At 36.4% G+C, this 17679-nt stretch overlaps 1 protein-coding gene across 3 annotated transcripts in view; it reads right to left on the reverse strand.

Moving 5' to 3' along the window:
* Positions 1–1862: 1862 nt before the first annotated feature.
* The window catches only part of CUL3 (cullin 3), a 98277-nt gene continuing 82460 nt past the window's right edge, over positions 1863–17679 (reverse strand). For all 3 annotated transcript variants that reach the window (XM_059928820.1, XM_059928819.1, XM_059928821.1), the window contains 3 exons: positions 16532–16718; positions 6306–6451; positions 1863–3544 (listed from right to left, as the gene is read on the reverse strand). In XM_059928820.1, the coding sequence (XP_059784803.1) occupies positions 3413–3544; positions 6306–6451; positions 16532–16718 (465 nt within the window). In that variant the 3' untranslated portion in view covers positions 1863–3412. The remainder of the gene's footprint in view (positions 3545–6305; positions 6452–16531; positions 16719–17679) is intronic.

The raw sequence follows: 17679 nt of genomic DNA on the forward strand, positions 1-17679 counted from the left end.
CTTTTGGGAATAGAAATGATTTATGTTATTTTGCTAACCTGAAATGTTTTAACATTCTTATCAAGAGTACAAAACACTTATTGACTGACTATATACACCATATAGAATACACGATCTACAATTTTGATAGGTGACAGCTTTCCTCCCCAGACTGAAACAATCTAATAGTATTCATCAGATACCATGTGAAAAATAAGGCTATAAAAATTGAGTCTTAAGTTACAGTAGGCAGGCAAAGATATAACCCTCTAATACTTATTCAAAATGAGTATTTAAAACTGTAAACAAAAAAACCCCCAGCATTATCTGGATTTAACATACTACAGTTATTTTCCAAAATTAGGAACTATAGATTTAGAAGCCTGAGATCATGCCAACTAGTCTCCTAGGGATGGAGGCATAACTGTAAGATCCCTCGGTTGCCAGCTAAGCCTTTCTTGCTACCCAACATACACACTGAGGGATGGAGCATCAAGAGTGCTTCACTGGCAAGTTCTTTGTCAAGAAAAGTGTGCCAGCATCTTGGAGTTTGGGGGTGGTACATGGCTATATTTACAGTGCTACACACGTGATTCTAACACATCCTTTAGCGAGACATGCACCCCTTCCCCATCCCCTTTTAAAACTCATTGACATAAAGAACCTTACAATCACAACCACAGTTTATTTTGTGAGGCTGTGTGTTCCCTAACTGCAATGAATTTTCAATCTTTAAATAATATAACTATATAACAATTCAAAATAAACACTGTCCTGGATTCAAAAATGATAGCAGAGAATTACAATTTAACAAGTGAACAAAGAGTACATCATTTTTGCAGTTGGAAAACTATGCATCCATCCTCCTTAAAATTCTTCAAGTAAATCACCAAAATCTATTCACATCAACAGGATTAAATGAATGGTTAGGATGCATTATTCTTTGAGATTAAGACACTAAAAAATGAAGAAAAACGGCATGAACGATCTCTTGCTGAAAAGAAAGCAAGGTCAAAATGTATCACTATGAGCTTAATGAGCTAAAATAAAACTAATGCGCTAAAACATATAAAACATGTTAGGTGATCCAATTTTGTTTTTCAATGCAGCATCATTTTGCGACCACTAGACTCAACTGCAACTGACTGAAATGCAATTGAATGCAAATGGTTGCCTTTGCCCACCATACAACTCAACTGCAATTCAGAAATGTTTTAATATATTTACAAGCATTTAGAAGCATAAATATCAAACCTGTTCTCCAAAACTAACAAGTATGTCTCTGAATTCTAGATGTAATTTGTACATCCACACTTGAGACAATGACATAAATTTAACCTGATTTTTTAATAGTTCAAACCAGCACTTAAATTTTTGTTTTAATGTCTCATTTAGATTTCAAATGGAAGTTTTTACATCTTTCATTATTTATTAACTTGACAATCTGAGTGTTCTATTTCCCAAAGTGTTATATATATACCAATTAAATGATATATACAACATTTTGGGAAACAGAACACTCAGATTGTCAAGTTAATAAAAAATAAAAAAATTATGAAACGTGAAATAACCAGTATTTTTCTAGGGCAAACACCCTGTCATTAAAGAAATTCCAATTGTGTAAGATCAGAAAGGGAAACCCTTCAGCTTTCCATGTTACACCTGACCTACTATCACTCAAGTATGGTGAAAGTATCCTGAGAATAATGTTCATGATAGTTTTCATTTGTATCTTAATTGCATCATGTAAAAGTGGAAAACAGAGAGATTAAGAGCGTAAGGCTTGTAATTCTACAGGACAGATGGAGACAAAATTAAATGTAGGAAGAGCATATTTGCCAAGTCTTAAAGGAAAATTATAACCCAAGACGCATGGGGAAAAATATTTATGTGGAATTTTTAATCCATATTAGAATTCAGTTGTAACTTGACCATAAATTTAAACAGATACCATCTTCTGAGACATACATTCTAATAAATGTATCAACAGTATCATAGTCAGTTGGTTACTTGAACTTATTAGTAACATGTCATTTTTCTATCAACAGAAATCTATAGTGGTTTGCCCCAATTACATATCTGAAACATTGTCCTATGAAAACAAAATGAAACAAAATTAAATAAAACTGAAGATAAAAATACTCTAAAGTTAAAATAAAGCAAACTATAATCCTTGGCAGATCAATCAGGTAAAAAATATTGGTGAAAGTTGGAAGCACAGGATAACTGACACGAATCTTCAGCACAAAGCACATCTTTTGAAAACATGAAATGATGACTCTTTGGAGGACAACAGTTAAGAATGATCCAAGAATCATCAGGTTTGAAAAATATTGCTTAATCACTTTCCAAAACGCAGCTGCAAGAACTAAAGATCTTATTAGAAAATATTAAGGTAATCATATTTATTGCATCTTTAGAATGCATTTTGAAACAGAAAATTAACAGTGCATCCCAGCTTCACCAAAATATATATTTAAGAGAGGGGGAACCTAAGATATTTAGAAACAAAGTGTAGACTGTATGTGCTTTTCAGAGGGGCTGAATTAAATACAACCAGCTGCCAACTTTGTGCTCTGACACACCTGAATTAGTATGTGTATATTAAATTCATTTATTTTTGTCTACAATAAATGAAATAAAAACACTGCCCTATACAATCCACTATTAGCAGTGAGTACAACAGCAAAAAATTTTTGTACAATTTATACATACTAAAATATTTTCTTTCTCTAGAGATAATGAAGAACAAAACCTAATCATTTTAAGAATTTGCGACATCTCAAATTACAGTAGGGAAAAATCAAACCAGGGTGTATACTGAGGCCAAAACAAAGGTTCCTGGTCATTAGGCTATTAGATTAGTAAGTGCAAGTGGTAGAATAAAGCATGCTCAAATTTTATGCTTGGGTCTCTGTATATTTATCAAACCTTTAAATTAAACAAGACGAGCTAAAGAAATGCCTTAAGCAGAGCGAGATAATTGGGAATTGTGTCATTTCTTTTACCATTTTTGTTACCCAACTTATACAATGCGCAAAGTGCTAAGCAACACTACAAAAACACATTTACGTGAACACTGAAGACCTGGGGAAATGAAATCCAACAATTTTATTTTAATGAGCTGTATTTTCTAAATTTTGTTTTATTTTTTCCTGTTTTCATACAGTATTGAAAACAAAACGCGGCACATTCACATTTTCCCGAGGAACTGTAAAGATGATCTCTACAGGGATAAACGTTGTAAAGCCTGAAGCTCAATCAATTGATGTTGAAAACTCTCAAAGGGAGTAAAGGCTTGATCTGAATGGTCTAGAACATGTACTGTAATTTAATAGAAGAGATGGTCGTCTTAATATTTAATGATTTAAAAGAACTTCCCAGTCCATGCGAAGAGTACAGTCCAATAATAAATCAAGTTTCTGAATGCATTTTATGCTACATATGTGTATACTTTGCGATCCTCAGGTGTTCGTGCCAAATATTCTCTCTCAATAAGTCCTTCGATACGTTTTTTAATAACAACTGGACTTGGTAAGAATCGAGCCTTCAACTGCTGAGTTACCTAAAAGAGAAGGTTAAAAAAAAAAAAAACAGCACTAATTCCTACCAGAAAATTAAAAAACAAAAACAAAAAACATTTCCATATAAACACACAAAAATTCTTATCTAAGAGTAGAACTGATATGTCATTTTAAGACTCAGCTCAAACTTTTCTAATTTGATTATGAACATTAAAAAAACAGAAAATTAAAAAGGATTCTATTTGAAAATGTAATGTATGGCTAGAACATACCTTCTCACATCAGAATGTGAACGCTAAAGTGGATTAGTAGACAAATTAGTTGAAATATACTAGTATGAATTTATACCACCGTATAGTTTAACCCATTTTGAAGCTATAATCTAATGACTTCTGGGTTACTCTCCCAATTCACAGAATTTGGGTAGCATAATGTGTTTAAAAGCACCAACTCGGGACTCAGACTTGCCTGGATTCAAATCCCAGCTCTCCGACTTACTAGCTCTGGGCCCTTGGGAAAGTTACTTAACCTCATGAAGTTGTTGTGTAGATTAAATGAGTTAACAGATGTGATGTTTTAGAATAATGCCCAGTCCATAGTTAAGTGCTACTGTTGGTATTCTTTTCTCCAACAGCTGTCAGGATTCTAGGTATTGTGACATCGGTAATAATAAAACAGTAACTACAGCAATAGCTGAAATCTGACTATGCACTATGTATCAGTCAGTTTTGTTTACATTTATTAATGCTCTTAACCCTGCCAAGTAGGCTGTCTCGTTTTACAAATGAGGAAAATAAGCCAGAGAGGAAAAATGATATGAACGAGTAGTAAACAGAGCCAGGAGAGATGAGAATCTACATCCTCCTGCCCCTGAGGCCCATGCTTTTCTCACTAATCCACTTAGTGATCTTGCAGATCACTCACCTAGCCATAAGCCAGCTTTTCTTTTACTTGTGTTGGATCAGTTCATTTCGAAGGCCAGAATGATTAACTCTTCAAAATCAGAAACGTCAGCACTTCACTCCCCAACTAAAATCCATCACTCTTCTAATATTATCACTCCAGTATCAACAAATTTGTTCTCAACCCACCTGAGACCCTGAATCAATCCTCTGGCCCTTTCTTCTAAGCTATCAATAACTTCTTCTTCTGACCTCACCTCCTTCCTTCATAAAAGATCACCTGAGCTGCACCCCCAACAGGACCTTCAACTCCCTGACTCCTTGGTTCTGTTCCATAAGTACCCATTCTACATTTACTACATCACTCCAAATCCACTACTCGGTTCTTTACTGAGTGAAGTTGTCGTTTTCACTCCTTTTGTGCAGACCTGGGGTCCACAGGCAAATACAGCCCACTGCCTGCTGCAATCCCTCCTGGAACACAGCACACTCACTTGTTATCTACGGATGCTTTCATGCTGCAACTGGCCATTTAAAAAAAGGTTGCCAATCACTGGTTTAGACTGATAACACAAATTTACAGCATTCAAGGTCAGCAAGTTCTCAAGCACCATAACCTCACATCCTGTTTTACATAAGAAAAGAGGCCATTTCGGTTTGAAACTCCTCAAACTCCCACCACCTTACATTTATCCATTTATCCATGCTTGTATCCATGTTTCATTCGAACCAGCCCTGCACCCAGCCCTGGGTTCTCAGGAAAGGCATTTGGTAGCATCCCTGGTTAACACACCTACCACCTACCTGTGTTCTCTAAACAACCCTCTCGCCTTTCTTTTTCTAGACTTTAGTACATCAAGTAACCCCTCATCTCATTTTTCTTCCCTTTTGTTTTTAAGCATCTCTTCCTAACCTTAGAATATAAATATAACGCAGTGTCTTCCCATCTAGAAAAACAGTATCCAGAAGCCCTCAACTCAACACTTAACCCTCTAGTATTGCTCTCTGTGCCCTTCCCACGAGCCAACACCTCAAAGGAGAAACCACTCACTTGGTGGTTTCACCTCCATTTACTTCTCAAGGCACTGCCATCAAATGTCTATTCTTACCAGTCCAATGAAAATGGGAAAACTAACCAGTCACCTAACTGTCAACATGTCTTAAAGGTTTACTTGTTTTGGTTTTTTAATGATTTTTTAAATTACCGACTGACCACTCACCTATAATTCTCTTCCTCTGCCATGTGATACGAAGTCAACTTATAAACAATGCTATTAGCTGACGTGTGGAACACCGCAGCACACCGCCCCTCCCTTTCCCGTTGAAGAAACCAGCCTGTGTGTAGCCCGAGCCAGCTACGGACCTAAGAGGCATCCTCCACTCCGCCCTCTCAGTTCCCACGATCAGTCAATACATGCCGTCAACTTCACTTCCCGTGTGTCTTCATTCAGCTATCTTCAACCAATACTTTATTCAGCCCTAATCACCTCGTTCCTCACTATTTCAATGGCTTCACAATGGTCTTCCCCTCCTTAGTTTCCTAATTTTTAGTATGTATGTACTCAATAAATAAGCTATTAATTTCTACAAGCATAGGTAGTTTGTTTTACATCAAAGTATTAAATAGCAGTGAAAGGTTTTTTCTTTATTCTTCATGTGACAATATTCTACCATTATCTTCATTACAAACATATTAGTTCTTAAAGTGTGCACATATTTTGATGCATTGCTATGTTTAACTATCAAGCAAGTACCATGCTTTTAATAATGTGTTATTTGACTACGGTTTTCTAATTTTAAGATTGTATTTTAAATTAGCTGAATACAGTACTTTCCTAAATTTAAATTGTTAAAGTAATTTTGTCTTTTCTACATTAATCCAGTCTGGAAGTGTCCTCACCTCTGCTACTAACACATTGTGCTGCATCTTCTTCCTAGATTTCATTATCCGCACTATAGCAGCTTCTATCTCATGTTTTCTGTCGTCATCTACTTTCTGCCTTGTTTCTTTCCTTTCTGGGTCAGATTCACCTTGTTTGGCAGCAACTAAAAGACAAATAAAGACACTTACCATGTGATTATGATGTAAATTTCAAAGGTAATGAAAAACGTTTATAAGCAAACTTAATATAATTTACTATTATCAAGAGAGAAATCAATGTCAACCTCTGAATATACACCACACATATACTTATTAATTAAACACTCAAAAAGTGCCTAATTCAATGTTTACTTTAATAAATATTTAAATACTTAACAGGCAGTAATATAAAAATTCTTCAATTCTAAATTATTCTTTTTGAATATTAGGAGTTTAATTTTACAGAGATACTAAAACAAATTTTATTTTTATAGAATTCAATGATTCCTTTCCTAGAAGAAAAAGAGTAGCTGGATATATTTAGCAGTAAAATTATCAGTAAATAATTTTCATTGCTTGTGACTTCCAGAGGTTAACTAGTATTTTACCACCATGACTCCAAGTTAAACCTCACCAAAAGCATCTCAAACAGGAGAAATGTGGGAACTTTAAGAGGAGGAAAGAACATGTATTGCCAAGATTTAGTTAGCTAAATAAAAAATTTAAAGTACCACTAGAACTTCACTTAACCAAACTCCATAACAATTCTTTTGTACCTCTCATCAATTATTCAACAATTTCTTGTCATGTATCTTAGTAATTTTTAAATGTCATAATCTCAATATCACTAATGCAAACTATATTCCACTCTTTAGAAGTCTTACTCTGTTATTCCCTATAGTCTTCAAGGCAACTGCTAAAGAATTAAGTATAAAAGTCCCTTTCTCTTATAACCTTGCTCTAATTGAAGCAGCAGAGAAAGATTCTTTTTATTTGGTCATCAACAGGAGATAGATGTGAAGTTTCTGGAGGGAGAAATTGTAAAATTACAAAGAACCATATGCAACATGGCTGACTTAGCAGACTGTACAATTTAGAAGATCATTTTGGTGTGCATATTCAGTCAGCTGTTTCTAATTAGAATCCCTTGGTTAAGAATTCTGCTTTCAGTGTCTTCTCCCAAGTTAATCAATACCTTAATAAAAAAGAGTGAAATTAGAATAAAATGCTCAACTAAAGAAGAAAAATGCTTTTCTTCAAAAATTCAATGTCATAAGGGGAAAAAAAAAGATAGAGGCACTGGATTAGATTGAATAGAACTAAATAAACATTACAATCAATGTAATGTGGGACCCTTGACTGAATCCTGGATCCAAAAAATAAGATATGAAGGGCATTTTTTTTTTTTTAATGATTTTTTTTTTTTTTTTTTAATTTATTTTTGGCTGTGTTGGGTCTTCGTTGCTGTGTTCGGGCTTCCCCTGGTTGTGGCGAGCAGGGGCTACTCTTCGTTGCGGTGCGCTGGCCTCTCATTGCAGTGGCCTCTCTCCTTGTGGAGCACGGGCTCTAGGCGCGTGGGCTCCAGCAGCTGCGGCACGCGGGTTCAGTAGCTGTGGCTCACGAGCCCAGTCACTCCGGGGCATGTGGGATCCTCCCGGACCAGGGATTGAACCCGTGTCCCCTGCATTGGCAGGCAGACTCTCAACCACTGCGCCACCGGGGAAGCCCTGAAAGGCATTTTTGAGACAACTGTGGACATGTAAATATGGGTGATATATAGATGTTTGGAATTACTAATTTTCTGGGGTGTGATATAGTATTACAATTATGTGGTAAAATCTTAATTCTGAGATAGGTATATGCTCAAGTATTTAAGTGGGAAGTGTTATAATGTTTGCAAATTAAGTTAAAATGCTGTAGGAAAGGAGGCGGAGTCAAGATGATGGTATGGGATGATGCGGAGTTAGCGTCTCCCCACAACTAGGGCGCCTGCCGGCTGCTGGTGGGGGTCACTCTGATGTCCAAGGAGACGGGAGGAACTGCAAAGTGAACCGGTAGGACACAGGGGGACTGAGGCGGGAGGAGAAGTAGAGGCCAGACAGGATCGGCACCCCTGAGGCCGGGTAGATCAGGAGACACAGGCGGGAGAGACTCACCAGTAAGAGCAGGAAAGGAGCCTACTGAGCTCCCAGGTCAGTCCCCTGTCCTCCAAAGTCCCCTCCAGGCCACGTAGGTCCTTGGGGGCATAGGAGGGAGGCCCAGGAGATCAGGAGGGGCCCTCCCAGACCAGAGGTGCAGGAGAGGAGAGGAGGGCATTTGCCCCACCACTCAAGCCCAGGAAGCCTGCTGGCCTCCTAGGTGAGGTCCCCTGCCCTCTGAGACCAGGGGTGGGGGGCATGCCTGTGCCCCTTCTGTTCCTTGAGCCTAAGCTCCACCCCCCACAGCCCCCAGGGCCTTTTCCAGCCCTGTGGGTCCTGAGCATAGGCCCTGCCCACCACCCAAACCTCCCCCTTGCTTAAGCACCCCCTCCACAGCCAAGGTCCCTCCCCCCTTTTTCTTTTCTCTCCTCTTTTTTTACTTTTGTGGTACTGATCTGATGTACCTTCCGGTTGTTAATTCATCTATATTTTTATATTATTCCTAACACATCTGTTAGTTTCCTTACCTAATTTTATTTTTTACTTTGTTATTGTTCTTTTTGCTGCCCCAGGCGGCTTGCAGAATCTTGGTTCATGAGCCTGGGGTTGGGCGGAAGCTCCTGTGGTAGGAACTCTGAGTCCGAACCACTGGACTAACAGAGAACCTCAGACCCCAGGAAATATTCATCAGAGTGAGGACTCACAGAGGTCCTCAGCTCAACACGAAGACCCAGCTCTATCCAATAAGCCTACAAACTCCAGTGCTGGAAGCCTCAGGCCAAACAACCAGTAAGATAGGAACACAATCCCACTCATTAAAAAAAAAAAAAAAGAGATGGCAAAAAACATGTCACAGATGAAGGAGCAAGGTAAAAACCTACAAGGCCAAATAAATGAAGAGGAAATAGGCAATCTACCTGAAAAAGAATTCATAATAATGATAGTACAGATGATCCAGAATCTCAGAAATAGAATGGAGGTACGGATTGAGAACATCAAGAAATGTTTAACAAAGGTCTAGAAGAACTAAAGAACAAACAGATGAACAACATAATAACTGAAATGAAAATTACACTAGAAGGAAACAATAACAGAATAACTGAGGCAGAAGAACAAGTAAGTGAGCTGGAAGTCAAAATGGTAGAAATAACTGCCGAGGAGCAGAATAAAGAAAAAAGAATGAAAAGAATTGGAGCCAATCTCAGAGACCTCTGAGACAACACTAAACGCACCAACATTCGAATTAGAGGGGTCCCAGAAGAAGAAGAGAAAAAGAAAGGGTCTGAGAAAATATTTGAAGAGATTATAATTGAAAACTTCCCTAACATGGGAAAGGAAATAGTCACCCAAGTCCAGGAAGCACAGAGTCCCAAACAGGATAAACCCTAGGAAAAACACACCAAGACACATATTAATCAAAGTAACAAAAATTAAATTCAAAGAAAAAATATTAAAAGCAGCAAGGGAAAAACAAGAAATAACATACAAAGGAATCCCCATAAGGTTATCCGCTGATTTTTCAGTGGAAACTCTGCAGGCCAGAAGGGAGTGGCAGGATATACTTAAAGTGATGAAAGAGAAAAACCTACAACCAAGATTACTCTACACAGCAAGGATGTCATTAAGATTCGATGGAGAAGTCAAAAGCTTTTCAGACAAGCAAAAACTAAGAGAATTCAGCACCACCAAACCAGCTTTACAACAAATGCTAAAGAAACTTCTCTAAGGGGGGAAACACAAGAGAAGAAAAAGACCCACAAAAACAAACCCAAAACAATTAAGAAAATGGTAATAGGAACATACATATTGATTATTACCTTCAATGTGAATGGATTAAATGCCCCAACCAAAAGACACAGACTTGCTGAATGGATACAAAAACAAGACCCATATATATGCTGTCTAGAAGAGACCCATTTCAGACCTAGGGACACATACAGACTGAAACTGAACGGATGGAAAAAGATATTCCATGCAAATGGAAAGAAAGCTGAAGTAGCAATACTCGTATCAGATAAAACAGACTTTAAAATAAAGACTGTTACAAGAGATAAGGAGGGACACTACATAATGATCAAAGGATCAATCCAAGAAGAAGATACAACAATTATAAATGTTTAGGCACCCAACACAGTAGCACCTCAATACATAAGGCAAATGCTAACAACCATGAAAGGAGAAATTGACAGACACACAATAATAGTAGGGGACTTTAACACCTCACTTACACCAATGGACAGATCATCCAGAGAATAAATAAGGAAACACAACCTTTAAATGACACAACAGACCAGATAGATCTAATTGATATTTATAGAACATTCCACCCAAAAGTGGCAGAATACACTTCCTTCTCAAGTGCACATGGAACATTCTCCAGGATAGATCACATCTTGGGTCACAAATCAAGCCTTGAAAAACTTAAGAATATTGAAATTGTATCAAACATCTTTTCTGACCACAATGCTATGAGACTGGAAATCAATTACAGGAAAAAAACTGTAAAAAACACAAATACATGGAGGCTAAACAGTGCACAACTAAATAACCAAGAGATCGCTGAAGAAATCAAAGAGGAGATCAAAAAATACCTAAAACAAATGACAATGAAAACACGACGACCCCAAAACCTATGGGATGCAGCAAAAGCAGTTCTAAGAGGGAAGTTTACAGCAATACAATCTCACCTCAAGAAACAAGAAAAATCTCAAACAATCTAACCCTACACTTAAAACAACTAGAGAAAGAAGAACAAAGAAAACCCAAAATCGGTAGAAGGAAAGAAATCATAAAGATCAAAGCAGAAATAAATGAAATACAAACAAAAAAAACAATAGCAAAGATCAATAAAGCTAAAAGCTGGTTCGTTGAGAAGTTAAACTGATAAACCCTTAGCCAAACTCATCAAGAAAAAAAGGGAGGACACAAATCAATAAAATTAGAAATGAAAAAGGAGAAATCACAACTGACACTGCAGAAATACAAAGAATTATAAGAAACTACTACAAACAACTATATGCCAATAAAATGGACAACCATGAAGAAACGGACAAATTCTTGGAAAGGTACAATTTTCCAAGACTGAACCAGGAAGAATTAGAAAATATAAACAGACCTATCACAAGTAATGAAATTGAAACCATAATTAAAAATCTTCCAGCAAACAAAAGTCCAGGACCAGATGGCTTCACAGGCGAATTCTATCAAACATTCAGAGAAGAGCTAACACCCATCCATCTCTCAAGCTCTTCCAAAAAATTGCATAGGGAGAAACACTCCCAAATTTATTCTAAGAAGCCACCATCATCCTGATACCAAAACCAGAAAGACATCACAAAAAAAGAAAATTAATAGACCAATATCACTGATGAACACAGATGCAAAAAACCTCAACAAAATACTAGCAAACAGAATCGAAAAGCACATTAAAAGGACCATACACCATGATCAAGTGGGAATCATCCCAGGGATGCAATGATTCTTCAATATATGCAATCAATCAATGTGATACACCACATTAACAAATTAAGGAATAAGAACCATATGATCATCTCAATAGATGCAGAAAAAGCTTGTGACAAAATTCAACACGAATTTATGATAAAAACTCTCCAGAAAATGAGCATAGAGGGTACCTACCTCAACATAATCAAGGCCATATATGACAAACCCACAGCAAGCATCATACTCAATGGTGAAAAACTGAAAGCATTTCCACTAACATCAGGGACAAGACAAGGATGTTCACTCTCGCCACTATTACTCAACATAGTTTTGGAAGTCCTAGCCATAGCAATCAGAGAAGAAGAAGAAATAAAAGGAATACAAATTGGAAAAGAAGAAGTAAAACTGTCACTGTTTGCCGATGACATGATATTATACATAGAAAATCCTAAAGATGCCACCAGAAAACTACTAGAACTAATCAATGAATTTGGTAAGGTTGCAGGACACAAAATTAATGCACAGAAATCTCTGGCATTCCTATACACCAAAAATGAAAAATCAGAAAGAGAAATTAAGGAAACACTCCCATTTACCACTGCAACAAAAAGAATAAAATACCTAGGAATAAACCTGCCTAAGGAGGCAAAAGACTTGTACTCAGAAAACTATAAAACACTGATGAAAGAAATCAAAGATGACATAAACAGATGGAGAAATATACCATGTTCTTGGGTTGGAGGAATCAATACTGTGAAAAATGACTATACTACCCAAAGCAATCTACAGATTCAATGCAATCCCTAGCAAACTACCAATGGCATTCTTCACAGAATTAGAACAAAAAATTTTACAATTCGTATGGAAACACAAAAGACCCCGAATAGCTAAAGCATCTTGAGAAAGAAAAACGGAGTTGGAGGAATCAGGCTCCCCGACTTCGAACTACACCACAAAGCTACAGTAATCAAGACAGTATGGTAGTGGCACAAAAACAGAAACACAGATCAATGGTATGGGACAGAATGACCAGAGATAAACCCACGCCCGTATGGTCAACTAATTTACGACAAAGGAGGCAAGAACATACAATGGAGAAAAGACAACCTCTTCAGTAAGTGGTGCTAGGAAAACTGGACAGCTACATGTAAACGAATGAAATTAGAACACTCCTAACACCATACACAAAAATAAACTCCAAATGGGTTAAAGACTTAAATGTAAGACCAGACACTATAAAACTCTTAGGGGAAAACATAGGAAAAACACTCTGACATAAACCACAGCAAGATCTTTTTTGACCTACCTTCTAGAATAAGGGAAATAAAAGCAAAAATAAACAAATGGGACTTAATTAAACTTAAAAGCTTTTGCACAGCAAAGGAAACCATAAACAAGACAAAAAGACAACCCTCAGAATGGGAGAAAATATTTGCAAATGAAACAACAAAGGATTAATCTCCAAAATATACAAACAGCTCATGGAGCTCAATATCAAAAAAACAAACAATCCAGTTAAAAAATGGGTGGAAGACCTAAACAGACATTTCACAAAGGAAGACATACAGATGGCCAAGAGGCACATGCAAAGATGCTCAACATCACTAATTATTAGAGAAATGCAAATCAAAGCTACAATGAGGTATCACCTCATGCTGGTCAGAATGGCCATTATCAAAAAATCTAGAAACAATAAATGCTGGAAAGGGTGTGGTGAAAAGGGAACTCTCCTGCACTGTTGGTAGGAATGTAAACTGATACAGCCACTATGGAAAACAGTATGGAGGTTCCTTAAAAAACTAAAACTAGAATTACCATATGACCCAGCAATCCCACTACTGGGCATATACCCTGAGAAAACCATAATTCAAAAAGAGACATGTACCACAATGTTCACTGCAGCACTATTTACAATAGTCAGGACACGGAACCAACCTAAATGCCCAGTGACAGATGAATGGATAAAGAAGATGTGGCACTTATATACAATGGAATATTACTCAGCCATAAAAAGAAAACTGGAGTTATTTGTAGTGAGGTGGATGGACCCAGAGTCTGTCACACAGAGTGAAGTAAATCAGAAAAACAAATATCATATATTAACGCATATATGTGGAACCTAAAAAAAAAAAAAAGATACTGACGATGAAGCTAGTTGCAGGGCAGGAATAAAGAGGTAGACATAGAAAATGGACTTGAGGACATGGGGTGGGAGAGCGAAGCTGGGGCGAAGTGAGAGTAGCATCGACATACATACACTACCGAATGTGAAATAGTTGGCTGATGGGAAGCAGCTGCATAGCACAGGGATATCGGCTTGGTGCTCTGCGATGACCTAGAGACGCTGGATAGAGAGGATGGCAGGGAGGCTCAAAAGGGAGGGGATATGGGGACATGGCTAATTCACTTTCTTGTGCAACAGAAACTAACATAGTATTGTGAAGCAATTATACTCCAATAACGAGCTATTTAAAAAAATGCCGTGGGAAATATATACATATATGAAGGGAGGAGAGGGAGAGTGCGAGGGTGGAAATAAGGGTGCTTGAGCAAATGTGGCAAAATTTTAACGATTATCTATTAGAGCGTTTTTCACTTTTCCTGCAGATGTGAAAATAAATAAAATGGTGGACGGATAAAAACAACTTTTTAACAATCCACTTGGTTCATCTAAATTTGGTCACCTAAATTAATATACTCCAAGATAAATGGGAAGATTGTGGTGATACACACTGAATTATGATGTTTTTAAAAATGTGAGGGCAGGAGCTCACTCCCAGAGCCTAGCACAATACTCTCTGCATTTAAGAAGAGCATAACAAGGGTATCTGCTGTGTAAGTGGGTACCTAAGTAGATGTATTAGGAGGAAAGGGACAGAGAAGGTGAGTGCTGGTGGTGGGGAAGGCTGTCAACTATGGAAATCACTGTAAAATACACTGAATCTAATTCTTTTCAAAGGTTGTGTTATTTGAGTAAATGCTTTTCAGTTTTTGCTTGAATGTCTACTACAGACCATGGTAAAAAGCAGCATAAGTAGGTAAGATCAGCCTCTCTGAATATTTGATTACGAGCCTGAGTACTTTCTCAAAAAGGCAAACGTGTATTTTGACAACTTTAAAAAAACTATGTGGTCACAATACTTATCACCAGAGAGAAAATTTTAACGTCTACAAAATATCAGTAAGAGCCAAGATAATCTAAGCACCATTTCAAAATGAAAAGCATTTTTCTTTACAGAATTTTACAGCTGAAAAGAACTTTAAAAGGTCATCTAGTCCAATTCTTCATCATGTATAACTATATTCCTATTTTAATCAGATCTAAAATACTATACACACACACTTAACACCAAAAATTAACAATCTATGAAGAAGATTATTTTTTTGATAATCATAATAATATCTGACAATATTTGCAGGGCATGATGGAATCTTGCATTACAAAGACACTTAATTATTTAGGATAAAGCAGGGTGAGGCTAAGTATTTCAGATATGTATCACCGTATATCCTCCAAATCTGAGATTCAAGTAAGTCCTGATATCCAAAAACCCATCTCTGTCCCAAACTATAAAGTCGTATGTCTTGTACTGGGAGAAGAAGAAATTTTATTCCACGACCCTCCTTAGCACAGTTCTGTTTTATTTTTAATATACATCTGTGTCCCAAAGATATGGATCAATTTTGGAGATGAAGATAAGATACAATGATAAGGTTGGCAATGATGGGACAAAGTAGTCAAGACTGTAAAGAGAGACCACCCTGCTTTGAAAAGAATATCCAATTAGGGTCAAAAAGAAAAACAAAAGTGTATATAAAAAGTTCCTGAATCAATATATTCCGGCAATCAATTGTATATTTAACATTAAAATAATTTTAAAAAGACTTTATCTTTTATTAATAATGTAAAAACCATTTTCAAATCAGAAAATTGTAGTCATTTAAAAAGTTTACCTTACTGTACAGACATATTAGCTGTAATGGATAAACTACCACTGGGAAGCTTATCTAATACTAGTTTTGAAACCAGGTAGCAAGCTACATTAGAGTTTTAAAAATCAGCAAAGGTGAAGTGCCTTTTTTCCTCCTTAAATGCATCGAAAGTATACACCTTACATTGCTAAATATACAATCGGTAGGACGTTTACCATCAACCTAAAAAAAAGCTGTGCCAAAATCTGTTCACCAACAGGGTCACCACTGTTTTTAAGTTAGAGAGAGAATATGGGTTTTTAAAATTTTGACACTTAGAAAGTATTTATCAAATATAAATAGTTGCATTTAAAGATTAAATTTTAAATAGGTAACCCCCAATTCTGAGAAATTTATAAATGTCTTAAAATAGACATCAATGACTATTAGTTAACTCAACCAGTTAAAAAAAATTATTTTATAAGTACTAATATGTTCATAAAATTATACTTCACTTGTCGAAAACCATATGGAAATAAATACTTGTTCACATTATGAATGACTTTTTAAAATGCTTACTGTACTTGGATTCAACTGCATTTTGACAGGAACACGTATCAATAAAAGTGCTTTATTTCTTAAGCCTATATGTCATGCAGCACCAGAAAAGCATTACTTTTTAAAAAATAGAAATCCAACAATTAAGAATATTTTTAGAAAAAAGAAATATATATATAATTTTTTTAGAGAGAAAAATATAATTCCAGATACCTGTTTGAATCTTGACTCTGTGTAGTTTGGATGTGAACTGATCATTAACTGTAAATATGTGACCATTTTCTATTTCCTTGGACTTGGGTTCTTTTGTGAGAACCCGCTGTGTTGGTTTACCACAGGCGAGGGACTGCAGGGCTCTAACAAGTTCTCTTTCAGGGATATCTGTCTCTTGCTGGATTTCCTGAAATTTCATCAGATTAACATAATTAGACTTTCTGAAAGATTAATTAGTAAGTAAAATTGACCAAGCAGTAATTAGAGAGGAAATTCCATTAAAGAAATAATTTACAACAAAGAACTTCCTGACTATTATGACACTAAAATCTCACTCATTTGAACAAATTAGAGAAAAAGTTGGTTCAAATTACAAAATACTGAAAAGACATGTATTTTTTGTTTCAGAGATATAAAGCGTAGTCTAAGAATGTCATCCAGCAGAGATTATTAAGGGACCTGCTTTAATATTTAGGTAAAAAACAAAGTGTTAATCAACATATGATTGCTAATTTTAGAAATACTCTACAATCTTCCTCTCAAGTTTATCCATACTACTCTTTTGCTTAGCAACTTCTTTCCTAGAAATAAGCAAAGTAAGCCTGACCTAAGGTCTTCTATCATACTATCAAAATTTACAATCCAAGTTGACCATTTTTACTGCCTGTATAACCAAATTAAAAAAAATTTTTTTTAAACACTTGGTAATTAATACTAAATATGAAAAGCAATATGAAATATGTTTTGAAGTGCAGGTGATAATTTTTGCTACATATTATGGCATGAATAAAATGTAATACTGAAAAGAAAAGCAGTTCAGGAAAGAGTGACTCTGTAACTTTTAAATTCATTATACTCCTTTTATGGCAGTAAGAGAACTGCACATGAATACGATTTAGTCCCTTCACATCTGCAGGTACTGCACGGCGCAGCAGAGCTTCATGTTAGGATGTAGCGTTTTGCTTCACTGTATAAAGCTGTTTTTTCTCAAAAGGAGCTCAGGAAGAGTGGGAATAAAGATGGTGTTATTCAGAGTATGTAACTGATCTGGAGAGAGTTGTTCTCCCTTTCACAAGTCTCTGAGGAACAGTTCAGGCTTTTCCAAAGGACTGTCAGGTAAGTGAGACAAAGAAATGTGACCGATAGTG

This window comes from Balaenoptera ricei, chromosome 7 (genome assembly GCF_028023285.1).
Source record: "Balaenoptera ricei isolate mBalRic1 chromosome 7, mBalRic1.hap2, whole genome shotgun sequence".
Classification (NCBI taxonomy): domain Eukaryota; kingdom Metazoa; phylum Chordata; class Mammalia; order Artiodactyla; family Balaenopteridae; genus Balaenoptera; species Balaenoptera ricei.